Here is a 27,924-nt window from a genome sequence, read left to right as displayed (position 1 = left end):
TTTAAGAACTATTGCATATCCATGTCTCCTTCAGAGTATCCACAAACTTAGATGCTTGCTGTAGAACTTAGCATTGCTCAACTTGGCTTTTCTTGCTACCCCTTGGAGAAGTACTTGAGGTCTTCTGTTGGATTAGAGGAACTGGCTTTCTTACCTTTTGTGTGCATATGGATGCACATGCAGTATCCAGGTCTGGAAGCTTCCCTGGTGAGGGTTCTGGAAGGGCTCCCCAAACCGGCTTATACATCAGCTGATATATATGAGAGCCAGGGATGAAGGTGATTGGGACCAGGTTACTGCACCTGGCCAGGTGCACAAGAGCCAGGGCTGGGGGCAGGCTGGGGAGAGTGGCCTGGTCAGGAGTGAGCACCTTAAATCTCATAAATGCCTTTGACAGGATCCCTGATCTCAGGGAACATATCATAGATGTTGCAGGACTGGGCCATTACTGACTAAGCAAGGATGAAGATAGTTGTCTTTTAAAATATTCTTGTAATATTTGATGTGTGGAGCATATGTTATCAAGTGTCAGTACCAAATGAATTCTGTGAACTTACAACCCAACTTAATAGCAGCACTGCTACTGATACTATTGTTTGCCTCTGTGTACTGTGTTCCCTTTTCTGCCCTCCAACACCCACTATTCCCTATTCTGGGTTTGATATTCTCATCCTCTTAAAATAGTTTTAATGCATCTATATGTATTCCTGGATAATACATTGCTTTGTTAAAATACTGTGTCCTGTGTCACCTTTTGAAACTCACTGAGGTGTGGAGCGAATGAAGAGGAAATGTGGGAAGGGAGGTAGGGGAGAGCTGGTCAGGGTGCCCAGGCCATGGAGCGCCTAGTTATCTATGCAAGGACTTGAATTCTAACTGGCAGCCAGGCGGGAGCTTCTGTTAAATGCTTGTTCTGTTCTCAAGACTAAATGCTGTAGACATCAGTAACGACAACAGCAACAAACCATGCGAAGTTCATAACGTAGCTAGAGTCTGGCAGGTAAAGACTGTAAAAGACGGTCGGGAAAGTTGAGTCAGTTTCACACAGGATTTTGACGATGAAAAGGCACTGTAAGCACTTAGGGTGAAAAGCCACAGGAGAAAGCCAGCTGATGGCATGCAGTCTTTTATCATTCCTTGGAAAGGCTTTTCCTTGGCATTTTACTGTTCGTGGTGATGGTCATTTATAGCAATGGAAGCCTTTGGTTCCCCTGTGACAGTGAGCATCCTCTCGTAGAAATGGAAGAAACAGTCCGGCAGCTAATGGTCAGCAAGTTTGGCCGAGTCATAGACCTTGAAGCCCTTCAGACCCTTTCCGTGAACACAACTCTTGAGGAACTGAAGATCAGAAAACTTCGAAAGGAGCTATCGAATGCAAAGGAGATGAAGATGTGGGAGGTAAGGAGAGGGCTGGTGATCTTCTGTGGTTGAATCTTGGCAGATGCAAGATTTCAGGTGAGTTGTGTTTCCTGAAGGCATCTGTGTAGCCGGTGCTAGCCTTATGGGCCCGAGTTGGCTATCCCAGGGTCCTGGGCCTGTCTCTACTCAGCTGTTTGCTAAGAGGGAGGAAGTTGTTATCTTGTAGTTAAAACAGCAGCACCAGGTTTTGGGGTTTAATGCAAAAATGCATTTGATACAATTAATGTGTAGGATGCAAAATGACATGCAAGATTATAGAGATATGACGAAACTCTGAAATCATGTACAGATACTGTTAGAAACTGCTATTCTTCTCAGATCTTGTGCTGTTATTTAGTTTTTTTTCCTATGCACTTCCAGCTTGAAAACAGAACACAATTCTAACAAGCCTTGTAACACGGCATAGACTGGTTGGCTGGTAGGGTCTTAAAAAATGTTAATGCTCATTTATATTCCCTAGGACCACAATGACATAATGCCCTAGTTTCATCCTGCTTCAGAGATAGAAGCTATCCTCAACCCCATGAATCATCGGGTTTCCCCTGCTTCCCTATCTTATCTCCTTAGCACATAGGGCAGGAGGGAACATTCCTATCGCCATCTTGCCCAGGAGCCCTGTGTACAAGTGTGCAATGAAGAAGCAAGTTATTTTGATTCCCAATGTCAGTGGAACTAGTCTCTATGTTGGAGATAATGTGTTTAATCAAAAATATGGGTTGGAGATCCCAACCAGAAAATTAGAAATCTGAAATGTTTTAAAACTCATTTTCAGTGTTGATATGCTGCCACAATTAGAAAACTTTATCAGACCCCATGTGACAAATAGCAGTCAAAACACAAGAGCACTAAAAATTTTATGTTGAAGCATCTTCAGGCATGCATATAAAGCATATAAGAACATAAATGAACTTTTTTTCTTTTTTTAAATATATAAATTTTATTAATTACATTTCATTATGTGACAGTTTCATAGGCTCTGGGTATGCCCCAACCCCTCCCTGTACCCCTCCCCCCATGGTGGATTGCTCCACCTTGTTGCTGTGTTACATTTTTGTTTGATTTTTTTTTTTTGATTGCATTGCATTATGTGTCATGATTTTATAGGCCGTGTGATTCTCCCCCCCACCACCACCATAGTGTATTCCTCCGCCTTGTTGCATTACCACAGAACAAATTCAACTGAGATTCTTTCATTGCGTGCATCTACCAGGCAAGAAGTCCCGCATCTTATTGTCTAGAAAAGCTCATCAGTATCTTGGGGAGACCATCTCTGGTCTAAAGGTAGAGCCAGCAAAGTGGTTTTGATAGTTCCACAGAACTGTATTGCTGCCGCTCTCACCACTCCAGGCACGATGCAGTCGCTGGAGAATCCACTGATTGATATAGTCCATCATAGAGTCTGCAGTTGGCCCATTTTTTCATTGTCAACATATAGCGGAGGTGGTCGATTGACTTGTTCTGTCCTCTGTCATTTGATGGTTAGCGTCTGTGAAAGGTTGCTGCTTGATCATCATTACTCCATTTGAGAAATGAGCACCAGCAATCAGTGACGCATATTAAATAATAACTTCATTTCTCAACGATAGCTTGATACCCATATTTGTCTTATTCCTCCTAACTTGTTTTCTTTGGGCATTTGAAAATTCTTCTCCCCTTTAATCAAACCACGCCTGGTGCAGTTGCTTCTGGTTGTGTTCTAATGAGCTTCTGACTGTATTTTCATGTGTGCCTACTGCTCCATTTACCTGATGGTTTTGATCAGTTCTAGGTGCTCATTTTTTCTCAATTTCCCCTTTTGTTCCTTTACTCCATTTTGCATCTATCTCTTCTGCTAGGAAAAGATTGCTCAAATGCGGTGGGAACTGATGGTGAAGACCAAAGAGCACACCAAAAAGCTTCATCAGATGAATGATTTTTGCATTGAAAAGAAGAAACTCGATTCTCGGTTGAATACACTACAAAACCAGCAGGTATATTCCTTTTCCTCTGATCCTTTGTCAGAATTCGGCAAGCTCTTAACAGTGGCTATCCGCAGGAATGCTATGTCCCAGAATTTAAGCAACCTTGACCACTTTTGGACCACTTCCCTGACACTGGGTCAGTGCTAGCCACATGCGGTTGAGCTTACTGAATGTCCGAGAAAAGCACCAGCATCCCCTAGGGGATTGTTTAGGAAGTGACTTCTTGGGCCCCACCTCCAACCTGCCACATCAGAAGTTTTGGGGGAAGAAGTCCAGCAGCCAGTGTGTTAGCAAGCTGTCTGGATGACTCTGGTGTGTGCTGGAGTTTAAGAATCGCTGTCTATGAAGGCCCTAAAGTAAGAGAGAATATAGTATATTATCCCCTGGAGAATGAAAAAGGAGATTTGGGAGGTTTGTAATTACAGATTAGATCTGCATGGAAGGTGGAAAATTGAGTCTCAGGGGCCCTTTAAGAAGCCATTTGTTTTGGGCTCAGCAGTGTGGCCTAGTGGCTAAGGTCCTCTCCTTGATCCCATATGGCCACTGGTTCTAATCCCAGCAGCTCCACTTCCTCTCTATCTCTCTGTAATAAAAATAAAATAAATCTTAAGAAAAAAAAAAAAGAAGCCATTTGTTTTAAGAATCAAGGCAGTGTTTCAGAAGATTAACACCTAAACAGGGTCTTTAGAGACCAGTCAGTAAAAATTTGTTCTTTGCTAAGTCCAGGTGCAATTGAGGTCAGGTGGCAGTTGAATGGGAAAGGAAATTACCACTATATGTACTGTCACACAGTAGTTATTCCTGTGATAAATCTTTACGTTTAGTCTCCTTGCATACAGTGTTCTCCCCCCGCCCCCATTGGACAAGAAGTCTGGAGGGAGGTGATGTGGGTCCTTCTCATCAGGGCTGATGTTCCTGTGATTCTCTCGGAATTTCTTCAGGGTCACAAGATGGCTCATTCAGCTGTTTCACAGCCGTGTGACAACCTCCTCTGCCCCTTGGAGTGCTCACGATCCATTTTAGGATGTGTGTTCTTGGATCTGCTCCTCTGTTTCCAATCCAGCTCCCTGCTAATGCACCATTCCCTGACTACCTGGGTTCCTGCCATTCGTGTGGGAGACCCTGAGAGAATTCTGGGCGGTCGGCTTCTGCATGGCCCAGTCGTGCTGTTGCAGACATTTGGGAGAGTGAATCTGAAGGTGCAGCAGTTGCAAGATCTCTCTGTCTTCCTTACCATCTCCTCTCTCTCTCCCCTTCCCTCTACCTTTCAAATGAACAAATCGGCTCTGAAAAGAGCAGAAATGTTCTGCTTATGTCCAAAAGCCATCCCTAGCTGGGAGAGAAAGCCATCACTAGCTAAGGTTAGAGTTCACCTTTCCCAGCCTCTGAAATAAAGTTGAGCAGGGAAGAAGAGGCCCAGTGGAGTTGGTTAACCTTTGCTTCCTACCAAGGCTTTCCACTGGAAATAGGGGTGATTGTTGGCTGCAGGCAACCTGTTTCTTACCCTACTTCCAGCCTTTAATAATATAATGCCTTTGGCTACTTAATGAAACTCTGAGTCTGTTTTCTTATCTGCTAAACTGAAGTAGCAGCATACAGCCCACAGTGCTGTGAGGATTAAATGGAAGAGTCTATATAAGGCAACTTGACCAAGAGTGGCTATGAGGTAAATGTTATGTCCTTCCCATAAGAGAGAGATTCACGCACTCAAATGTCCTCAAGATTTATTTATGTTTATTTGAAAACATTACAGAGAGCAAAGGAGAAACAGAAGTCTGATATCTGCTGATTCACTCTTTAAATGGTGTCAAAGACCAGTATTGAGCCAGGCTGAAGCCAAGAGCCAGGAGCTACATTAGGGTATTCCACGTGGGGTCAGAGGTCCAAGAACTTGGGTTATCTTCTGCTGCTTTCCCAAGCACATTATCAGGGTGCTAGATTGGGAGTGGAACAGCCAGATCTTGAACCAGCACCCATGAGTTGATGGTACTGTAAGTGATGACTTTACCTATATGTTCAAATTTTACTGAGAAACTGTGTAGGAAGCACTGGTAGGGTTCCTGATAGAGTGTTGCGACCTCATCATTCTGGGCCTTGTCTCTTAAGAGGCACAGAAACTAGCATGAAAACCAGATATGAGACAAGCATTTAGACTGTCCTGTATGGTTTTCATTAGTTGGGTTAAATGCAGGTCATATAAATGTCCTATGGTTCAGTCTGCTCATTACAATGGTGGATACATATAATGGACATATTGATTGGTCAGAGAGCAGGAAATCCTGACCTAGTCTGTGGAGCAAAGATGTCTTCCCTCCAAGTGAGCAGGAAGCAGCTGACTCATGGGACAGCAGATGAGGAGGGAGAAAGGGGATTTCCTTAAAAGAACCACAGTTTGCACCTTCTAGAAGACATGCGTATAGAACTCGGTGATGACGTGGAGGGACTGAACGACTCGTCATGACTGCCTTATCATGTTACTTTTCCAGTGAGGATTTGCATTTGGAGTTGTTCCCTAGTCCACACACAAATCACTTTGACGAAAATGGGGTAGACAAATGGCTGGCTCCTTGAGAGAGGGGCAAAGACTGTTTGGCCCTTCTAGGAAACTGGCCCTGCTAGCAGAGACATAGGGTCGGGGTGCTCCGAAAGATGCTTACAGCAGAGCTGGATGTTCTTTCCACAGGGCAACGCCTTCCAGAGGCCCCGCAAAGCGGACATCGTGGCAAGAGAGAGGGCCACGGAACTGATCCATGCCCAGGCCGAAAAGATTTCAGCCTTAAAGCAAGAGATTGCTCTTCTGCGTAACAAAAGTGGTCTTATCCTCCCTCCCATCCCATCTGTGCAAGACACTGACATGAAGCCCATGGACCAGTAAGTGGATGTACTTTTTTTCTGAAGCCCAGCCAGGATGTGGAGTGTAATCTGCCATTGTGTTTACTCCCTGCAACAGGTCCGTTAAAGCAACTACACCTAAATCTCTAAAATCAGACCTAGTCACAGTTTCAATAATTTTCCTCCCACTGGGTTATTTTTTAAGTGGTTGCAGCACACAAAATCCACTTCTTATCGAGCTGAACCAATGTAGATGTTTGAAACCTACTAAATTGTATCGTCTAGGGGCGAGAAGGCATCTGCTTTGTATTTTTGTCTTAGGGAATATTTGTCCTTCTGGCATTCTGAATTTTTAGCCATTGGCAATAAACACTATCATTCAGCAATCCACAAGAAAACTTCCTTTCCTCAACCCTTGGATCTTTAGAAAACAAACTTCGTTCTTATTAAACATTCTCTGGGAGGACACACCAGAAAAAGACAAACTACCCTGCCAACAATATCAGAGAGTAAGAAACGCAAATTAGAATTTCAGCCTTGTCAACTCCACAAAGTAGTTGTTTGCGGGCTCAGGCTTCAGGAAATGCTGACAGACACAGCAGTTTGTTCTAGTTGTTCTAGAAACAACAGGCTTCCGGAGCTGCCCGCAGCTGCTCCAAGCCCTCCATTCCGGGTGGAATGAGGATTGTGTTTTGTGACATGGCCAGTAAGGGTACGTTCCTCTGAAGGTCTCTGAAGTTCTACCAGTACTCCAAGGCACTCGCCAGCTGCCCACGTCTTAGGCCGCGTCTTCGGGTTTCATATGAGCCATCTGCCAGTGATGCCACCTAACAGGAGGTGACATGGAATTACACCACGCCGATAGCCCCTCTCACGAGCACGTTTGACCATGTGTAACCTTTACACTGATTGCTTTGAAAACTGATGGCTGCAGCCAAGGAGAAATGACCGTGCTGACCAGCAGGTTCTGTTAGCTTAAGAGTGGAGTGCTTTAGATCCAGAGCTCTTGGAGAGACTGGGAGGCTATCGCAGAGCGGAAATTTAGGGCTGAGAAAGAAAGATGAGGAAGGCAGCTCCCTGTATTGCACGGATGTAGAGAGTAGCTTAGTTATGCCAACCCTGCAGACAGGATTCTTGCTTTCTATGGTAGAATATTCCTAGATGTGGCTACTCGGCCTGGTGTCTCTGCAGGAATCTCTGCTATGTAAGAGGTGAGAACTTGTTTGCACCTGTCGCCAACAATTTCTCTACCAAGGAGTACTTTTTTTTATTGCTTTCTCACTGTGTCCTTCCTCCATGTGTGTCTCTCAAATACATATTTTTAAATGTACCCAACCCAGGATATTTACAGCTGTATGAAAATCGGCCCCAAAACTCAGCTCAAAGCACCCAACCCAGGGCTAAGTGGGGTTCCCAGGGTCATGAATCTGTAATCAGCCTGGCCAAATGTCTCTGGCATAGGGTGTCATGGAGCCCAAGCCACACTGAGCTCGCTGGAACTGTGGTGGCTCTATGCACCCGCACCCTGGTGGCTGCTAGGCACGTACCTCCGGGGTCTCGCTATGTAGGTTTCTCCACAGGGTTGTTCACCATACAACCTTCCCCAGAGCCAGTGACCCAAGAGTGAGGCAGGGCAAGAACACACAGTACATGTGATGTGACCTATCATCGTCACTGGGGGTCACACAGGCCAACCCTGGTGTGATATGGGAACAGACAAAACATAATGTGTGACCTAGAAGAGGCCATGGGGGAGTCAGCCACCATAGTGACAGCTTTCCTGGATACAGTGGTTGGATTCAGGAAAGATCGCGAGACCTTATCACCTTGGCAGTTTTGAGAGCTGGAAGTGACGGGAGATTTTGGGGCCTTGTTTTATTATGTAACAGATGAGGCATTTGGATCTGAGACTCGTTCCTGTTCTGTGATTCCAACTGCAGCAACAATGAATGTCGCCTGTGGAAGAGCCACACCAGGGAGTCCGTGTATTTTAACCAGGCTTATCACGGTTTTCCCAAATCAAACTAGACTAAATCACTAAGGATTCACTTAACATGCTTGTGATTTGTATAGTGAATACCTTACTCTGAAGTGGACAGGATACCCAAATAGCTTAGGCTTCACTTCTACTCCATCTCAGTTGTCATCTTCAGTTTGAGATTGTATGAGCACCTGAGTCTTTGGACGCGTTGAAGGAGCCCCAGGGGGTGCAGGCTGGGCAAGAGGCAGCTGGGAATGCCAGGGTTCCTACTATGTTGCTCACTCGGGAAAACCTCCCCTCAGCCGCTTGCTCTTCAGGGGGCAATGCCAAGTTGGCTATATATTGGGAACCTCATCCCAAGTATCACTGCAGCCGAGCACTGGAGGAAAAAGATCCACCTGTCCCAGCTTCAGAGACAGGGAGACTCACCCAAGGCTCCTGTCCTGACGTCAGAGCCTTCGGCTGGCTTCTGCACCCTGCCAGCTCCTGCTCCTGGGGTCTCATACTTGCCCTCAGTAATTTGCACAGCCTCTGCAGGTTGGCCTAAATGGTTACAAAGGTGCTAAAACACTCATGAGCCTGGACCAAAAGTAATACTGAATACCAACAGCACTGAGCCACTCTGTCTCGGGGGCTGAAATGTAAACCCAACCTCCTGACCTTCTCTCTCGTCCCTGCAAGGAAAATGCAGGCATTCACCTCCCCTCACCAGCCCCAAAAGGGCTTTTTCTTTGATTGCAATGCCAGTGCTGTGTGGAAAAGCAGCAGGTACGTCACATCTCAATGAAGCAAGCTCAGCGACCATTCAGGAGGAGGACACACAGCAGGCTGGGAGGTGAGTTGTAACTCAGACTTGAGGTCTTTGGAGGAGCCAAGCCACGCCTTGTCCATTCAGGAATGCAAGACGCTGGCCTTCACTGTCAGGTCGTTCCTGAAGTCAGCATATCCTGTTTCTTCTCTGCCCTGTTCTACTCCTTCCCTGTCAGCTTTACACTCCTCAGAGCCACCAGCATGTAAAGCCTCACTTTCCTGAACACCCTGGAGTGTGTCTGGTAGAACTGTTGCTAGTATTTGGCTGTTTGATGGGCAATGGCTGGGAAATTCCAGGCAGCGGCTGCCCTACTTCTGGTGGCCAGCAGAGGGTGTGCTCGTTCTAACTGAGCCTGGCCCAGCTGCAAGAGGCCCTAGGATTCTCTGTGGTTAGAAGCCAAGGCCTAGCATGACACTCAATGAGACTGTCCCAAGTGGCACTTCGTCGCTAACTCAGTCTCACTGAAATCTAGAAAAGGAATGTCCCCACCATGAAAACAGCTGAAATGTGTGGAAAGCTTCCACTGCGAACTCCAGGAGTCCACCAAGCTGCAATTCCACATATAAAGGCATGTGGTCTTCACTCGAAAAGAAAAGCAATGGTTCCTTGTTTAGCTGGACAACAGTGAGTAACTGTTGATTTCAACCTAGTGAGTCAATCACTCCAGCCTGCCTGTGGAAACCACGGCAGCAAACTGGTGAGGCACTGCGTGCTCACGTGCGGCCCAGCACTTAACCCAACTGCACTTCGGAGCAAAGAGCTGGATGTGCTACATGCCTGTGTGAGAATCCATTCTGGTATGTTCCCTGTCAAGTCCTTCCCCGCTTTTCTCTGCCCTTCTCCAGCACACAAATCAAAGCACGACTGACAGGATCTAACCACCACCACTGAATAACATGCTTTCCTGACTTCTCCAGATCTCATCTCTGGATGGATCTGAAATTGTCACAAGTATTTTCTTCAAATCCTCCCAGACTGAATTCCAACGTCTGCAGCAACTGCTGACTCACGGATGACTAAGTCGAGGGTTACAGGGAAGACTAAACATTTATTTAGAAGTTACAGTGTTTGTTTTTACAGAGCTATGTTGTCACAAATTACTGATTCTGGAAGGTCTGTTAATGCTGCGAGTGCTAGACACGTCTCAGTCTGGTCTCCTGGCACCTTGGCCAAGTGCTGCCTGCAGCGTGGAGCCAGCCAGCCTTAGGGTTTGTCTCGGACCTGCAGGGCTCCCACAGCAGGCCCAGGAGCCGTCCTTTCGTCCACGCAGCTGTGGGTCCCTGGCCGCCTCCCTGGCACAGGCGGGGGTTTGAAGCGGGGCAGTCTGCATTCTGGCTGGCGCTGTGGCTCTGTCTTGGGGAACCTCATCAGGATGTGAGGGTTCGTTCCCTTCTTGTATCCAGGTGGGAAGCATTCCTTACATCTCTCCAGATTTTATAACAACACACATACACTTATTTACAGGTGCATAAATATATAAATATGACTATAATAGAAAAATAAATACCAGGTTTTCTCTCTTTAAAAAAACAACAAATACATAAGTCTCTCTGGGCCACATGGGCTCCTGCCTACACGGTGGGGGGCGGCGTCTCCAAAGTCACGTGTACCAGTGGGCTGGCGGGCCGCCGCATCCCAGGGTCCTGTCCTAAGAAGGCTACTGAGGGGTGCTGGGGACACCAGTCTCCTCCAGCCACTTGGCAGGCGTTGGGACTGTCCACCTCTTCCACAGGGACGAGGCCCAAACAGCACGGGGGCCCTGTGTGGGAGAGCAAACGGGGAGCATTAGCTCACACGTAGACCAGAAGCCGATGCTAGGGGCCTGGGGCTGGTCCCCCTGGCCTGCACTGGCCGATGGTTGCCCTGGCCCATGGGATGGACAGAAAGTCACAGCCAGGGTACAGACATTCACACAGGAGGCTCCTGGTTACCCATGGCCCACCTACCTGGGACTGCACAGGCTCTCAAGCAGCTGGCCTGCCCCCTAGGGGGAGTGCATGGCATGAAAGTCCACACTTTCTGGGATTGGGTTGCTGGGAAAAACCCTCCCAGCTACAATTCACTCCCTGTAGACTGTCATACTCCTGCTGCAGTGGGGCCGGGGCTACCTCTAGCAGGTGCCAGTCTCCCAAGATGTAGCAGCAGGGGCTGGGACCTGCCCACCACAGAGGCTGAGCACCAGCAGCGGTGCTTGGAAGCAGCCTGTGCTGGGCGCCCTGGTCTTTCAGGGGCACATTGGTAGGAATGGCCGTTGGCCCCGGGAGAAGTCCTGTGAGCGTACAGAGTAGCACAGTGCCTGATGCTGTGGTGAGAACACAGCTCCTCAGCAACGGAGGAACCACAGTCCTTAATTAAAAGACAAGACCCAACAGGGCCCAAAATTAGAGAACACCTCTTGGGGTGAAGGGAGCCCGCAGGCATCTGTGAATGGCGCTAGGAGGCACACACCAAATAGGCTTCGAACCCTTTCCGTCAGAGCTGGAGGAAGAGCCAGCTGATGTGCCCACAGACCTTCAGCAGCCATGGGGAGTGAGTAGTGACCTTAACCCCCGCCACACACACACATGCATGCAGTCCTTATAAAGGTGGTGGACAGCCCCTCAGTACACCCCACCTTGGGGACTGCTCTCCTCTCCCTCCTCCCCTGCAGGGCGCTCCATGGCCCCTAGCCTCCCCACTCCCCCTGACCTGAATGAAGCGCAGGCTCCCACGGTGCCTCCATCCCAGAGCTGTCGGATGCACTCCTCATCTGTAAGTGGCCAGGGGCAGCGGGCTGCTCCTGCAGGTGGCAACAGTCTGGGTGGGGCTGCAGAAGCTGGTGGGTGGAGTCATCAGGCAACGTGTACAGGAAAGCACCATCGTCTGAGCGAGGTGTGGGACCCCTGCATGGCACGAGACCAGAAGGAGCGGTGAGGCAAGGAGAGAGTGGGTCATAGGCCACAGTATCCCCACACCTCACTCAGCTGCTTTCCAGGCTAAGGGTCCCAGAGCCAGCCAGAGCTCATAGAGGGCCAGGCCTGCTCCCCTCTGTACACCAAAGGGCATCACACCAGTCAAGTCGGCAGAAAGGCCACTAGTGCACTGCCATTTCACACTGCGGGACAGAGTGGGGCTGCGGGCTGGGAAGGCAGGTGTGGAGGGCAGTTAGCATGCCCAGCCCAGGTCGTAAGTGGAAACACTCAGTCCCCATGGTCATGGCTGAACGGGAGAGCAGTCCAACTTGAAGACCACCGATGAAACACTGCTTCTCTGAGGGACTCAAGAACAGGTGGGGTGCTGGGGAGGGCCTGGTTACCTGGTGAGCTGGTGGCATTGGGGGTCATAACCACTGGCAAGAAGGCTCTGGCTCAGCAGGCTGTTGATGTCATTGTGCTGCTCAAAGGTGAGAGTAACCAAGAGGTCAGGGCAGAGAGTTGGTGGCTCAGCACAGCCCACTGACGCACTGTGAGGCAGGTGAGGGTCCCCGCGGTTGCCCGCCCAGGAGCCTGTTACCTGCTGCAGCTCATCGGGGCAGTGCTGCTGAGGCTTTGGGCCTGCTGGACAGCCCCGGCTCACATGGACACGGTGGGCCTGGCTGCTGCTGTAGGGCTGATGGTCGGTGGTGTGGCCGGGCAGCCCTCCCAGCGGCACCATGGTGTACTGGCAGGAGGAGGCCAGGAGGGCACTGCGAGGGAAGGCCAGGTCAGTCGTGTGTTCTGTCAGGACAAGAGACCAGGGGTCAGTCCAGCCCAAGGAGGCCCCACAGCCCTCAGGCATCTCAGAATACCCTGGGAGTAATGGCTGCTTCTACCCAACATTGAATATCTAGCCTGATCAAGGGTCAGGGGACAAATTTGGGGGGAAGAGGGAGAGAAGGAACGGCACGAGAGAAGGCAGCCAGCGCTGCCATCTGAAGCAGAAATCAGTAGATAAAAGATGAACAGGGCTGGTGCTATAGTGTAGTACGTGTCAGCACTGGTGACCTTCATGGGCACCGGTTTAAGTCCTAGCTGCTCCATTCCCAATCCCTGCCAAGGGCCTGGGAAGGCAGCAGGCGATGACCCGAATCCTTGGGCCCCTGCACCCGAGTGGGAGACCCAGAAGAAACTCCTGGCTCCTGGCTTGGTCCCAATCCAGCCCCAACCATTGCACAAATTTAGGAGGTGAGCCAGCAGAAGGAAGATTGATCTCTATCTGTGTGATGTGTGTGTGGGTTCTCTCTGTGGAACTCTGACTTTCAAATAAATACATCTTAAAAAAAAAAATTCACTCGACCCAGGGCAAAGCCTGAGGCCGACCCAGACCCAGACCCAGGGAGAGGCAGCTCTGAACAGCCTGAGAGGATGCAGCGAGGAGAGGAGCGGGCTGCACCGATGCACAGGCCACAGGCAGCTTGCTCATGCACGACTGGCTGCAAAGTCGGGAGCCTGAGTATCCTCCATCTCCCCAAGACCCTCTGGAGAACCCTGCAGCTTGAGCTGCCATTGGACAGAGGATAGATGGACGGATGCCAGACAGGGCACCTGACCTCCCCAACCCCTCCTCCTCCATACTGACAGGTGTCACTCACTCTGCTTAGACCAGGCTCTCCACAAACAGAACGGGATGAAGGTGACGATGATGAGAACAATGGAGCCCAGGACAACACCAACGATCAGATAGGGCAGGTCGCTGGAGCGCGCCACCATGGCCCCCGTGCCCACTGGCCGCTCTATGGTTTCCGGAGGAGGGGGCTGTGGTGGGATTAGCGTTGGGGGTGGGAGTCGGCCAGGTTGGCCTGAAGATTTCCGGGCTGCAAGTGTGAATAGAATCCATCTTAGCATCTGTTTTCTTTGACATTTCAGAAATCCCCTGGGGTCTCACTGGGCACTGAAGGTGGGACGTGGCCTGCCCCTGTCCCATACCACCTGGGATGGCTGTGAGGCCAGGGCTAGGGGCTGACAAGGTCCTCGGGGCAAAGGGAGTGCCAAGGGCCTGGTGCAGTAGCCTAGTGGATAAACTCCTTGCCTTGCACACACCAGGATGCAGACAGTGGTTCTAATCCCGGCCACCCTGCTTCCCATCCAGCTCCCTACTTGTGGCCTGGGAAAGCAGTCAAAGATAGCCCAAAGCCTTGGGTTCCTGCACCCATGTGGGAGACCTGGAGAAGACTCTGGGCTCCTGGCTTCGCACTGGCTCAGCTCCAGCTGTTGCAACCACTTGGGAAGTGAATCAAATGAAGATCTTCCTCTCTGTCTCTCCTCTTCTCTGTATATCTGACTTTCCAATAAAAATAAATCAAATAAAAAAGGGTGGTGGTAGCAAGCAATGGTTTCCACCAGACTATCTGGTGAAATTTTGAGAGGAAATATTTAACATGCCTGAGATTTAAAAAAAAATGAGGAGGCAGAAGCTGACTCATGGGGCGCTCTCCCTGCTGTGGGTGTGGAAGGCAGTGACAGGACAAGCAGGGAGAAGATACTCCGGGTCTCAGCCGGGCCCACAGGACCTGTGCAACAGCAGCTGGGAGGAGCGAAGTGATGGTGGCACCAGGCCTCCCAGGGCTGCGCTGGGGGCAAATCCTGTCCTTGTCCTCATGCCCACCAGGCTTTCTTGGCACCACTGCCATCTGCACACCCCTCGTCCCGCCTCTGTCTCCTCAGACCATCTCTTCTCTCCCTGTATGATCTCACTTCTTCCTACCATTGCTGCCCCAACCCTGTGGACTCACAACTCTGGACCCCCAACCCTGGAGCACAGGCTGGCTTCCCCTGGGGGACCCATGGAACGGAGCCTCAGTGGGTCTCCCCATGGCTTTACTCATCTCTTCCCCCTTTAAGGGCGGGGCAACGCTTAAAGTGAGGGACTCCCCCCCCCCCCCCGCCGGGACTTGGAACTCCCTTCACCCTCCCCTGACCCTGATGTGCAGGCAGCTCCCACCCTCTCAGCAATACAAGCCATTGCTTCTCATGACCCTAGCTCAAGCCCTGTCCCCTGCTCTTAGCCCCTTCCCAGCTGCCTCACTGTGACGTGGTTCAGCAACCCAGCAATGCCTCTTCTCCACGGCATTTGGGGCTGTGAACATACCAGCCCCTCCCTCTGCACTCTACATCAGCAGAGAACTGGGAGTTCCCCCTGGAGACACACAGCAGGTCCTGCTGAGCAGGTGACCCAGACTCACGTGCGCAGCGGAGAGAACACTGCTGACCCCAGGCTGCAAGAAACTGTTCTGTCACTCCTTTGTGAACTTCTAATGAAGCTCCTTGTAATGCTGTCTCATTTTCAGTATTTGAAAAATGTTGACAGTGCTATCTGCCCATCTGACCAATATGCAAATATTAAGTTAATCCAGGAATATGCAGAAAAAGCTGGAGTTTGCAGAGCCAAATTGTGCTCCCCTATGAACCGGCTGCATGACCTTGGCTGGGGTCAGGTTCTTTCCCATCAGTTAAACCAACCATTCAAAGTGAGTACCAGGGAAGAAAGAGTTCATGGGTGAGTGAATTCCCAAGCTCCTCAACACCATCGGGACAGCTATCTACTCATATTTAATGTGCGACCCTAGTGAATACATGGACGGATGAGAAATGATACCATCTGGAGCCCTTGGAAGCCAAGGAGGCTTCCTGGGAACGAGACCCCAGCAGAGCAGAACCTGGGATGGAGATGTGGCTCTACTTGGACAGAAATGTCCGGAAGGGAGAAGAGGCCCCGAGGAGAGTCACCTTTGGTCTCACAGATCATCACGTTGCTGAACTCGCTCTCCCCGCCTTCGTTGAAGCACTGCATCTTAATGTCATAGGAGGTCTCAGGCTGCAGGTGGCTGATGGAGTGCCAGTACCTGTCCCCTGGAAAGAGGGAGAGTCATGCATGGTGATGCAGCTGCCACGTGTGTGGCCCCCATCTGACAGATTCAGACAAGGGACACCGGAGGAGATGCCCTTGATGCCCTTCTACATGCTGTCGTCTCGAGAGGAAAGCCACATGGGTTTGGAACTTGGGTGGCCCCAAGTGCATCAAGAGTGAGCCCGTAACATGGAGCACAGGGGAGGGTGTCTGGCCTAGTGGTTAAGATGGCTGCATCCCGGCCCAGCGCGGTAGCCTAGCAGCTAAAGTCTTCGCCTTGTACAAGCCAGGAACCCATATGGATGTTGGCTCTAAACCTGGCAGTCCTGCCTCCCATCCGGTTCCCTGCTTGTGGCCTAGAACAGCTGACAGCCCAAAGCCTTGGGACCCTGCACCCGCATGGGAGACCCGAAGAGGTTCTGGACTCCTGGCATTGGATCAGCTCTGCTCTGGCCCCTGCGGCCACTTGGGGAGTGAAACATCGGATGGAAGATCTTCCTCTCTGTCTCTCCTCCTCTGTGTATATCTGGCTGTAATAAAAAATGAATAAATCTTTAAAAAAAACAGATTTATTTTTATTGGAAAGTTAGCTATACGGAGAGGAAGAGAGACAGAAAGGAAGAGCTTCTGTCCACTGATTCACTCCCCAAGTGAGCCGCAACGGGCCGGTACACGCCGATCCGATGCCGGGAACCTGGAACCTCTTCCGGGTCCCCCACGCGGGTGCAGTGTCCCAATGCATTGGGCCGTCCTCAACTGCTTTCCCAGGCCACAAGCAGGGAGCTGGATGGGAAGTGAAGCTGCCAGGATTAGAACTGGCGCCCATATGGGATCCTGGGGCTTTCAAGGCGAGGACTTTAGCTGCTAGGCCACGCCGCTGGGCCCAATAAATCTTTTTTTTTTTTTTAAGATGTTTGCATCCCGTGTTCAACTGCCAGAGTTCAAGTCCTGGCTCTGGCTCCCAATCCTAACTCGCTACTGAATGTAGACCCTGGGAGGCAGTAGTCATGGCTCAAGTGCCTGGATTCCTGCCACCCAATGGGAAGACTTGGTCCCAGCCTCACTTCCACCTGCAGCCTGCCTTAGGGTACTGCGAGCATTCTGAGGTGCTTACCACTAGATGAGAATTCTATATCAAATAATTATGTAAAAACTTAAAAAGAGAAAATCACCCTACCCATAAGCATACTGATACAGAGCCCGGGCGCTGTCTCTCTCACCAGACCCCAGTCTTTAGCTTTACTAGATTTCTCAACATCCGACGCTCTGGCCAGCAGAGCAAAACTATCACCTGTCACCCAAGTGCCTCTCACCTTCCACCATATCCTTCTTGTAGTCACTGTCATTGTCACTGTCGGTGGGTCGATAATAAATATAGAAGCCGTGGATTGGAGTGTTGTTGTTGCTCGCCGGGATATACTAAAGGGAATGCAGAGGACAAGTTGGCCAGGCAGCAGTGACATCGCCATCAAGGCACAATCCCTGATATTTGCAAGCGGCACCCTGCTCTGTTCTGCAGCTTTGCATTTCACTGCTCCCTGCCCCCAGTGGCAACTACTCCTAATGATACCCCTGAGGTTCACGCAGAACACAGCTCCCAGCCCTTCAAGGACATCACTCTCCTCCCAACCTCCCGGGGCACGTAAGGGAGGACCTCTGGCTGACAATCCTGAACAACCGTGCTGGTGCCCCCTACAGCAACGAGAAGGACATCCAGCTCCCTGGGGACCAGGGAGTTCTGGGAGGTGATGGCACCACAGACAGCAGCTCCCAAGGGCTATTAAGAGCCTCCCAATTTCTGCCATCTGGGCTTTCAGTGCACTGTGAGGGAAGCCCGATTCCCAGGTACTCAGGTGGAGCACTGTGTAGGCGAAGTGTCTCAGAAAAGGGAGTGAGGCACAGGGACCCCTTCCTGCCCCAGCTGCAGGTGCTAGTTCCTGGACATCCTAAGCCCCTGCCTCTTGTTGTGGCTGTGATCTGTGGCAAGGCCCACTTACCATCCACTTGAGCATGATGGTGGTCTCATTGACAGCATCTGTGAAGGTGATGTACGGGCCTGCCACAGGCCGCTCATACACGCGCCCGCTGTAGCCAGATACCACGTAGGGCCGGGAGGGGGCGCTCGGCTCGCTCTCCCCCAGCATGTTCAGAGCTCGCACACGGAATTTATAAGAGGTACCTAGTGGGGCGGGCGGTGGGAGGGGAGAGACAGAGACAGAGACAGATGCTCTCACTGAGTCTGGGAAACATCACCAGGGCTCAGGACCTGCAGCCGCCTTCTGGTCAGCTGGTCCTCCAGGGCCTCACAGGAGCTCCAGACCTCTCACAGAGAGGCCATGCAGGCATGGGCAGTCTTGGAGACAGGGAGAAGGAGGGCCCTGTGGGATTGGGGTCAACACTACAAATAGCATTGCATGAGCCTGCCAGTGGCTGGAAGGGAGAGGGGGTCCCCCACTCTCCTCCCTACCCTGTCCCTCAGGTCTCTGTTCTACATGTGGCTGGCGGAACCAGAGGGACAAGGCAAGAGAGTGGTCAGGCTCCTACCTTTCTCCAGGCCTGTGATCTCCACGGACAGCCGAGAGGGAGGGATGGCACTGGTGGCCAAAATCCAGTCTCCCACTTTCTTTAGCTTCTTATACTCCACACGGAAGGACTGGATCGGGAAGCCACCATTACCCCGGGGAATCCAGGTCACGTACACTGAGGTTTCAGATGCCATGGAAATGGTTGGCCTGTCTGGAGCTTCTGGGGCTGGGGAGAGATCATTGTGTTGGGAGGTGAAAGGGGACGTGACGAGATGCGGCTGTCAACCCTGGGCTGCCCTGAGGAGCCCACCCTCCCCCAGTGCCACCTCCCCCACTGCTGTGTGTCACACCTTCTGGACCAGCCTCCCTGGGCAGGAGCCCCTGAGCTCAGATCCCAGTGGCTGTACAAGGGTGCTGCAAAATGGCCATAGAAAAGTAGGATTCAAAGAGAAACATTTTGGCGCACCCAAGTTTGGAAATCTGCAGCTTTTTCTTAAAGGCACATTAAACTTTTTGAAGGCCGTCTGCACACACAATTTTAGAAAGTTCTGCATCACAATGAGCTTTTGAAAGCAAGCTGCTCCCCCTTGCACTCTTCTCTGGACCTCCGAGGTCAGATTCTAGTCTGTTATGGGAAAAGCCCAGTCTCTGTTCTTCTCACTGTGGTTCCCTGGGGAAGTTCAAGAAAACATCCCAAGGACTCCTGTGCCCCCCAGAGGGAGGACTTCAGCCATCCTGGGGCCCAGGGCCTCCGAGGCAGCTCCCGGCCTGACTGCTCTGGTCCCTGCCCCTCTTGCTGCCACTGGGCACTTACGGGAGAGGCGGCCGTGGTCCGGCTGGCTGCTGCTCTGGGGACTGGTGCCAGGGTCATCTCTCTGGATCTGCTGCTCCCTGCTGGCTACGATCTCGGGTTTGGGTCGCCGCCCTGGTGGAAACAGGGTATGCTTAGCAAGGCAGGGTGCGTTAGGTCTCCCACATTCTCACAAAGTACTTTGTGACCGAGACCTTGCTGGGGAGCATAACAAGGTAACCTAAACAAGAAAACAAGACTGTCTCTGCTTCCACGGTGCTGGGTGAGAGAAGTTGGCGGATGCCAGTCCTGCTCCTGACAAGACACCAAATCACAGGGAGGCAGCAGCTGGGAGGCAAGATCAAGGGCAAGGTGAAGGGGCTGGGGTAAGGTGAGCACTGACGTCTAGCTAAGCCTGGTGGAACTTGCAGGGGCTCCTGGTGACGCCAAGCCAGGGGCAGTGTTTCAGCTTACCAGTTCGGAAGGTGACCATGGCAGTGTGGCCCTCGCCTGCACAGTTGTAAGCTGCCATCTCCACCTCGTATAGGCTCCCAGGGTCAAGTCTGGTGAGAGTCAGTCGGTGTTGGCTGGCTGGGATGCCAGAGATGGTCCAGTCATCGGAAGAGTTTGCAACCTGCTGGAGAAGATAGCCAGCATAAGGACCAGCATCTCAGCCTTGAACTACAGACAGGTAGGCTGTCACTGGGAAGGAAAGCGAACTGAGCCCAAGGTGGGGAGGAGGGGATGGGGAAAACTTTCTCTTGGCTGTATTTAAGCCAAGCATGGTGCCCTAAGTTTAACTTTGAATGAGAAACCAGGAGAGTGGTTATAATACAGGGAGCTGATGTATCTGAGGGCTGCTCTGTACTGGGCCTGGAACCGAGCCCTTCCTACGGGCTCCAGCTTTGCAAGACTGGTGTGAAGATGGTTCTCCCTTTACAGACAGACGCTAAGAGAGAAATTACCCCTTTTGTAAGACCTTGTCCTAGCATGAAGGCACCTGGGAGCCAGAGTACTGGGTTCAAACCCTGGCTGCGGGCCCTGAGCAAGTGTCCTCACTCTTGGACTCTGGGGGGGTTCAGCTCTGAAATGAGACAGATGCAATCTCCCCGGTGATCCTGAAGGTGGGCTAGATGACGTCCCAAACCTCCTAGCACTGCCCTTGGGACACAGCAGGCTCCAACAGGTGCCCCACTCCCTTATCCTGCAACCAAAGAGATTTCCAGCATTTCAATCCACTTTTCCTATTCTTTCCCCTGGTTCTTGCTTAGAACTTAAAAAGCTGTGGCTGCCCTGTTAACTGTTCGTAGTTTATCTTTTAACAGCTTCAAATTCCCAACTTCTAAAAGCAGAGGAGGGGACGGGGACGCTGAGGGGTTGCTCCTCTCAGCCTCCCTACCTTCCTGGGCCAACAACTGCACTGCCAATGCCGTGCTTCTCCTAGAGCCTGAAGCTGCTTCACTGCGGGGGCCAACAGCAGCGGGAAGGGAAAGCTGTTAGCCCCAAGGAGCTGGACGTTCCTAAGGAGAACAAAACCCAGCATTCAAGGCAGAGGGCTGGGCTGGGCTCATTCATGTCAGGCTTCCAGGATTTGTTCCAAGGGGAGAAGTTCTTACAAAACCAAGGCTCCCCAGTGGTGCTGGAAACCCAAACACAGTAGCCTGGGCTCTGCAGATGTGCTGCGAGGTGAAATTCACCTCACACACATGGAGAAGCAAAAGCAAGCTGAGACCCAATCCCCAGCACGGTGGGATGGAGAAGAAATACAACCTGGTCTGCTATGGCGACACCACCTTACTGCGTCAACTGTGGCAGCTGAGCAGGGTCGGTCTGGTTAGCACTTCACGGGAGAGCACAACCCAGCACTGACAGCAAGCGCCCACCTCGTTCTTTGGTGGAGAGCTTTAAGACATGTCCGTGCTTGGCAAGGGGTCACCCGGAAAACCCAGCTTGTACAATGTGTACCCCACAAAGCTCCAGGTGCCCCAACTCCCCAGGACCCCCCCAAAAGCCAGACCCTATAAGGGCCCTGGCCCAGCTCTCAGTTCCCTGCACGTCCTCCTCTTGCTGCCTTCCCGCTGCTCCCACTGCCCACCCCCAACACTTGTACTGGGCCCAGAAATGAAAATAAGAGAGGCAGCAGGTAATTAGTCACTGTCATACCCACTCAGAGTGCAAATGAACACCCCGCAGCCCAGCACTTCCGGACCCCCACGCCTGACTCCTGCCAGCCTGCCTCCCATGGGAGGTGCCTCCATGGATATCTACAGGCCTGCAAAACATTATTCCTGCTGTTCGGCTGGTTTCTGTCTCTTGGGGGAAGAGGGGGAACAACTGCCTGTAACACAGCCAAAGCTAAGATCATTAGCATGCATTCACCCCTGATGCCTGTATAGGGCCCGGCAGACTGTAGCTGTCCAGCCAGCCCCATGGGAAGGCAGCAGAGGCCCAGGTTCTGTGGGCTTGTCCTGAGCCCAAGTCTTCCCAGACAGTGTGTGTAGAGGGGCTGCATGCACAGCAGGCAAGGGAAGTGGCCTCTGCACGGCCAGCGCTCTCCAATACATATGGGCATGTAGCTGGCCGGCCTGCTCGTGCAGATGGAGGGAGTGGATACGTGTGGTTCCACATTCACTGGTTTTTCCCTTACTGCCTACCAAGCACCCCGAGTACTTTCAGAAGCGAAGGTTAACATCAATCTACTCTGAGCTTGGCATTTGTAACATGCTCTTACTGCAAGGCATCCACTGCAGCACAGTCATTTTCTACATCATGATGGCGTTGGCAACAAACAGCATCCAACTTGGAGTGAACAGCCACGTGTTCCAGCATCCCCTCCCAACACAATGCCAGAGTTAGGAGGGTAGCTGCAGGCAGAGTGTCCTACTCCCTGTCCTGACCAGGAGCATGAGGCTGGCTCAGCTCTGTCCCTGCATCCCCTCCTGGGCAGCATGCAGCGTCTGAACCTTGTCAGACAGACTTCCTTCTGTCGTGGAGAAACAGCTGAGGGCTGAACAGCAAGATGTGCCTGGAGTTTAAAAGCCTGCTTGTCCAAGTTAGGCCACGATGCCCTCTGAGAACTGAGTGGGTATTTTAGGGCCCACAGAGGAAACACTTGTTCGCAAATATTTGTTTTCCTAGCTACATGGCCAGCTTGCCATGCCAGAGTCCCTGAAGGTATGTACCTGGCACAGCTCACTCAGGTTCAAAGAAACACACACACACACATATAAATGAAGCAACACCAGAAACAAGTGACAGAGGATGGAGGGGAAGAGGGAGTTGCTGAGCAGGGGGAGAGCAAACTGTCTCCTTTGGTGTCTGGCAAATGAGCACAGAGAGCTTGGGCCCAAAGATCCACATGTGGCTGGCTGGCCACTGGGGTCCTTCAGGGTCAGCCCCACATGCCCAAAGGTAGCAGTCTTGGTCATCACTGAGCACGACTGGGCCAGGTCTTGGGACCTCTCGGGCAGGTGGTCAGGAGGCTGAGTGACCGCATTCTGCAGTAGCAGGTGGTGGTGACACAGTGCCAGTCCCTACCTTGCGGTGTTTCACCACGTAGTACAGGATGGGCGCCCGGCCACTGCCCTCGTGCCGAGGCCGCCACACCAGCTCATAGGAGTCTGTCTTGGAGGTCCGCGGGGAGCTGAGGATGATGGGGGCCTCGGCAGGAGCCACCTGCCCCTTCTCTCCTCGGCATGGCAGTGAAGCAGGCTGTGCGGATGCGGGGGGCCTGGCGAGCCCGGGTCGCCCCCTCAGCATCTGGTCAGGGCTGCCAGGTCTGAATGGCGGTGTGGGGGGTGTGGTTGTGGCCAGCTTGGCATTCTGCCCTGGTCTCAAGGTTGCTCCTGGAGTACAGAGCAGGGGAAACAAGGCAAGAAGAGGGTATTAGTCTGCTTGGTTTTCAGCTGGGGAGAAACCAGAGTGAGGAGTCAGAGAGAAGCCCCAAGGCAACTGTCAGCAAGTTCTGGCACATGTGGCCAGGTTCCTTGGGACTGGGGGGCTGGGGCACTGCCCCACCACAGGGAACAGACAGCCATCCCCCATCCCTGACCCCGGACTTTGGCTGTGTCCTGGCACCTCTTCCACTTGATGTTCTCCCACACAGGTGCATGTGGGTGGATTTTCTTAGGGTGCTCCTGGGGCACAGGAACCCTGCACCCCACCTCCTCACATCCAGGCCTGCGGGGAGAACAGGTCCCCGCAGCACAGTCCTATCACCGTGGCAGCACACAGGCCCCTGAGGAGACAGGGCACAGCCTTGGCCAGCTCCCCGCTTCCTGATACTGACTCAGCCCTGGACTGCACTCTGTTCTCAGACTGCGTCCTTGGCAGCTCAGCTCCTCCAGTTCTTAAAGGTGGGGCTTCTCTCACAACTCCCCGCAACCCCGCAGGACCTAGCCCAGTCCCGCGCTTGGTCAACAGAGGTGTCAGCTGGAATGAGCCAAGTGGAAAAGGACAAACTTGGCTTTTGCTTGTTTAAACTGGGATCCACGGAATGCCGCTCACAGATTCTCTGAGTTAAATACAACAGTTAAGGCAACTGACTGTATTAGTCAAAACACTACTGACATAGGAAGTTACTCTATACAGGAACTTGGAAATAAAAACATAATTCCATCTCTAATGCACTGAGGCTAATTTCAACTGGCTTTCCCTGGGATGAGGGCACCTCAGGCCACACTCACCTGGCCTGGCAGTTCTCAGCTGCACCACAGCATGGGCACTCCCAACTTCATTCTCAGCCATGCACTGGTAGACACCTTCATCCTCAGGCCCCACGCTCACCACACGCAAGGCCCCGCGGGACAGCCGCAGGCGCTGGCTGGCGGTGAGCGGCACAGCATTCCTCAGCCACAGCACGGAAGGTGGGGGGTTCCCACGCACCTCACACGTGAGCTTGGCACTCTGGCCCCACGGGATGACCAGCTGGGACAGCTCCATGGTGACCTCAGGGGGCTCTGCCGGGAAACCAGAGAGAAAAGCTGAGCAGGGGTGACTTCCCATTTCAGAGCACACAGGAAGGGTTCCTCTTGGCTACTGTTTGTCTTTTTTCCCCAATGGGCAGGGGTTGAGGGAAGGAATGGCCTCGTATGTCCTCCATCAAGAACTATGGCAACCCCAGGTCTCCTCTGTGCCTATAGTCTTCCATAGGCTTCACTCCATCCAAGTCTGGGCCACATGTCCAGCAAGGCCACAGCGGCCAAAGAGGATGCAGAGGAGCCAGCGGCCACGGGCAGTACTCACCAAACACCTGCACGTTGTAGAGGATGACTGCGGCGCCAGGCTCGCCAACCCCGTTGTCAGCCATGCAGCGATAGGTGCCGGAGTCTTCCTCGCTGGTGGTGTCGATGAGCAGGTTGCTGAGCAGGAAGCGTGTCTTGTTGTAGCTGGTGACGCTAGACCCATCTTTGGCCCAGGTGACCTGTGGTGGGGGGATCCCACTGGCCACACACTCCAGGATGAGACTCTGGCCTTTGGTGACAATGATGGTCTGGGCCTCTGGGGGATAGATGATGCGGGCAGCCTCAGCCGTGGAGCCTGGAAAGGTGATGGGGGGAAAATAGATAATTTATGGGACCAGGGCTTCTTGCACCCACCCCAACAGATCCCAGTCACAAACAAACAAACAAAACAAAACAAACAAATACAGTGAAGGAAACCTCTCAACAGACAGAAGGAACAGGAGATGCCACAAGCACAGACACCTGCCCAGGCTAGGTGTGAGGGGACAATTCCTGGCTGAGCCCTTGATGTCCTGTGCCCGTGGGCCACAGAGCCAACCCTGAGGATACATAACAGAGGTGAGAGTGTGGCACCCCCAGGTTCCCGCCTCCTATCCCAGCTCTGCTGGCCTCTACATCAACAATCCACCCCGATCTCCCCACCCTCCCCACACCTCTGCCTGGACACTTACGACGCACACGCAGTCGATCACTGGAACCAGCGGTTTTTACTTCCTGGGTCACTGGGTTGTAGGCGGCACACTTGTACATGCCCTCATCCTCCTGGCTGGCATTTACAATCTGCAGGTTCCCCGAAGGCATGATCAGGTAGTTATCTGTGCAAAAGACAGGAAGAGAGAAAGATGGGAATGAGTTCGGAGCTTAGAATACTGCGCTTTGCAGCTCCCACAGAAGTCAGGGGCAGGGGGACAGGCAAGGCAAGAGCCAAGAGCAGAGATGCACCTGTATCCCAAACCTGAGAGGCTCGTCTTCCCATAAAGCCTCGCACCAAGGAGGACAGAACTGCCAGGGAAGGGAACTAATTAACCAACTGGCTAATCCACTGGTTGACTGACGTAAACATCCCCAAGTTAGTGCATATCAACAAAAAAGCATCTTTTTTTCAAGGGAGCTGTGGAAATGGAGGAGATGCAGCGTTTGGGCTCAGGCTGACTGGGCTCAAGCTCCAGTGCTGCAGCGTACTAACTGTGTGATCTTGGGCAACTTGGTCAGCCTCTCCGATGCTGCTGCATTCTCTGTAAGAAGGCATAATGTATCTGTTGCCCCAGAGCTACTTTAAGGATTAAGGGGCAGTAAGGTTTGAGGGGCTGTAAAAATTACTGCTGCTCACAGTGGATAGATGAACATCCCTGTGGGTCCAGGAAGGAGAGAGCTGGCCTGGGAATTTCCTATCAGTCTCCATCATTGTCACAGCTGAATCTCCTTTCTGATGAACTTCAGCCAGTGGAGTGAAATATTTTAACCAAGTAGGACTCTGTCAATGTCCTGGAAACCCTTCCCTACACACCACTGGCTGGTTAGGCTCCGTCTGCTCCTGGCTCGGGAGTGCCACGGGGTGGAGTTAGATGGGAGACAGATTCACAGCTTCTGAACATCCCAGCAGCTGGGAGACGGTCAGCCTCCTGGCGGGCAGAGTGCTAGCTTTGTCCTGGAGACCTCTCCTGGGAGTTGTGGTGTACCAAGCTTGGTATCTGCCGGCTGCGGGACCACCCAGGTGTGAGCTGTTGAGGCAAGTGCCAGATGGAGAACTGTCCCCAGAAGCTTCTGCCAACCTTCTGCTGGGGACACAGGGGGGATTCATGCTCTCTCCCTCTCATTCTCCAATTATTTCTCAGTGGCAGGATTGGGTTTTTATTCTTTAAGAAATATTTCTGTTTTACAAGTTTTCTACAATGAACCTGCATGGGTACTACAGAAAGGTAATGGAAAATGGAATTGTAAGATTATTTCGGCACAAGACATTTTGAGCTTGCTTGTTTGCTAATAAATGGACAAGTTCACACACAAAAAATTGAAGTCCACACATACAAGGAATTCACAAAAGGCTCATGAATATGCATAATATGAAAAATACATGCATGGGTTTCGAAAGGTTTTTGCGGTGAAATAAAGTGATTTTTAATTTTAATTTTCCTACAGGCTTTCTAGTCACTTCATCCATTCCTTGCATAACCAGAACAAGGCAATAAAAAAAAATATCTTAGAAGCTGTGCATCTGGAGTTGTGAGGTCAGGTCAGATTAGGTGCCATGGCCCCAGTGCAGCGACAGTGGTGGAAGAAGCCAACTTTGTCTTGTGCGACAGCTCTCCTTCCCGGGTCCTGGTGACATGTTTACTGTGGCCCAAGCAGACAGCTGGGGTAGCACACTCCACCTGCAGCACTGTCTGCTGTGCAGGGTGGCTGGATGTATCAGGCAGCCTCTCCGTGAGTGCTGGGTGGCAAGGGGCTCACACGGGGGGCAACTGGAACCAAGCACTCGGCAGTATCTTCCAGGGCCTCCAAGGCTGGAGAGATCACCCCAAGACGGGCAGAGGACATCGACCATGGAAGCATCCCCCTTCAGGATCCTACAGTGCTAAGTGGCAAGACAGAAGCCAGCTGGAGAGCGCAGGGGCTGGGCTGCAGCATGTTCGTAGGGGATGGAGAGGCAACAGTGCTGACTCAGGTCTCTTGGGCAGGGAGTGGTCAGAGGCGGCAAGCTCATTCCCCAACCTTGACCTCGGGCTCCTGCCCACCCGGCTCACCTCTAGAGGCCTCCAGCCATTCCTGTTTGACGCTATACCGGACCTGGGCTTTTGGGTGGCTCTCAGGAAGGTGGCAGGCAATGACAGCCGTGTTGCCCTCATCCACTTCAATCACGTGCTGTACATCCAACTTGAAGTCCTGGAGGTCTGCGGGGAAAGAAGGGGAGGTGATGTTTGGGTTCTTGGAAGACAGCAACCATGTGACATTTCAGGCTAATTTGTGCCTTGGTGTCCTTAGTCATACTTGCGACACACAGACAGCTACAAGGCTATAAGATCACATATGCATGGTAGCTGTGGTGGCAAAGCGGTTAAGCCACCCATCAGGCGCCCAGAGAGGTTTGCCTGGGTTCAAGTCCTGGCTCCACTTTCAATCCAGTTTCCTGCTATTGCTGTCTGGAGACAGCAGAAGACGAGCCTAGCACTTGGGCCCATGACTCACGTGGGAGACCCAGATGAAGACTCTGGTTTTCAGAGTCAGCCTTCCCAACCCCTGGCTGTTGTGGGCATTTGAGGAATCAAACAGTGGATAAAGATCCTCTCTCACACATACACGGTTACCTAACAAATTAAGTAAATAAAAAGCTAAATGGTAAAAATGGAAGAAAGAAGAAGCAGACTGCATCCCTAAGTAGTTCTTTAGGAATAAGCAGACATTACATATTGTGGGGCTGCTGAGTCTGTCCCGTCAACCTCTCTGTTTATAGGGGTTTAAAAAGGCAGAATCCATAGCCCTACATGAGCTGGGGATCTGGAAGGTTCCATCAGGAAGTGCCTCCACCACAGACCAGCCCCTTCTGTCTCACTGAGACAC

At 51.9% G+C, this 27,924-nt stretch overlaps 2 protein-coding genes and 1 long non-coding RNA gene across 8 annotated transcripts in view; 2 read left to right on the top strand and 1 right to left on the bottom strand.

Moving 5' to 3' along the window:
* CFAP44 (cilia and flagella associated protein 44) overlaps positions 1-8,447 on the top strand; it is a 112,420-nt gene extending 103,973 nt beyond the window's left edge. For 4 of the 5 annotated variants that reach the window (XM_058661898.1, XM_058661894.1, XM_058661895.1 and 1 more), the window contains exons 33-36: positions 1,238-1,398; positions 3,255-3,389; positions 6,064-6,251; positions 8,153-8,447. In XM_058661898.1, the coding sequence (XP_058517881.1) occupies positions 1,238-1,398; positions 3,255-3,389; positions 6,064-6,251; positions 8,153-8,240 (572 nt within the window). In that variant the 3' untranslated portion in view covers positions 8,241-8,447. Of the gene's footprint in view, positions 1-1,237; positions 1,399-3,254; positions 3,390-6,063; positions 6,815-8,152 lie in introns of those variants that run through there. The other variant, XM_058661899.1, reaches the window with a different exon arrangement.
* Positions 8,448-10,510: 2,063 nt separating this feature from the next.
* Positions 10,511-27,924, bottom strand: part of BOC (BOC cell adhesion associated, oncogene regulated) — a 34,944-nt gene continuing 17,530 nt past the window's right edge. The window contains exons 3-18 of one of the 2 annotated variants that reach the window (XM_058661892.1): positions 27,111-27,257; positions 25,038-25,181; positions 24,368-24,661; positions 23,809-24,081; positions 22,661-22,968; positions 19,598-19,760; positions 19,148-19,258; positions 18,353-18,559; positions 17,806-17,987; positions 17,122-17,227; positions 15,688-15,810; positions 13,554-13,775; positions 12,497-12,699; positions 12,300-12,376; positions 11,693-11,886; positions 10,511-10,763 (exon numbers count right to left, since the gene is read on the bottom strand). In XM_058661892.1, the coding sequence (XP_058517875.1) occupies positions 10,576-10,763; positions 11,693-11,886; positions 12,300-12,376; positions 12,497-12,699; positions 13,554-13,775; positions 15,688-15,810; positions 17,122-17,227; positions 17,806-17,987; positions 18,353-18,559; positions 19,148-19,258; positions 19,598-19,760; positions 22,661-22,968; positions 23,809-24,081; positions 24,368-24,661; positions 25,038-25,181; positions 27,111-27,257 (2,942 nt within the window). In that variant the 3' untranslated portion in view covers positions 10,511-10,575. The remainder of the gene's footprint in view (positions 10,764-11,692; positions 11,887-12,299; positions 12,377-12,496; positions 12,700-13,553; positions 13,776-15,687; positions 15,811-17,121; positions 17,228-17,805; positions 17,988-18,352; positions 18,560-19,147; positions 19,259-19,597; positions 19,761-22,660; positions 22,969-23,808; positions 24,082-24,367; positions 24,662-25,037; positions 25,182-27,110; positions 27,258-27,924) is intronic. The other variant, XM_058661893.1, reaches the window with a different exon arrangement.
* LOC131479917 (uncharacterized) lies at positions 19,410-20,661 on the top strand. Its single transcript, XR_009245172.1, has 3 exons — positions 19,410-19,514; positions 19,671-19,814; positions 20,449-20,661. It is a non-coding gene; the product is annotated as an uncharacterized LOC131479917 (long non-coding RNA).

Source organism: Ochotona princeps, chromosome 3, assembly GCF_030435755.1.
Source record: "Ochotona princeps isolate mOchPri1 chromosome 3, mOchPri1.hap1, whole genome shotgun sequence".
NCBI classification, from domain to species: domain Eukaryota; kingdom Metazoa; phylum Chordata; class Mammalia; order Lagomorpha; family Ochotonidae; genus Ochotona; species Ochotona princeps.
This window is presented reverse-complemented; position numbering and strand designations above follow the sequence as displayed.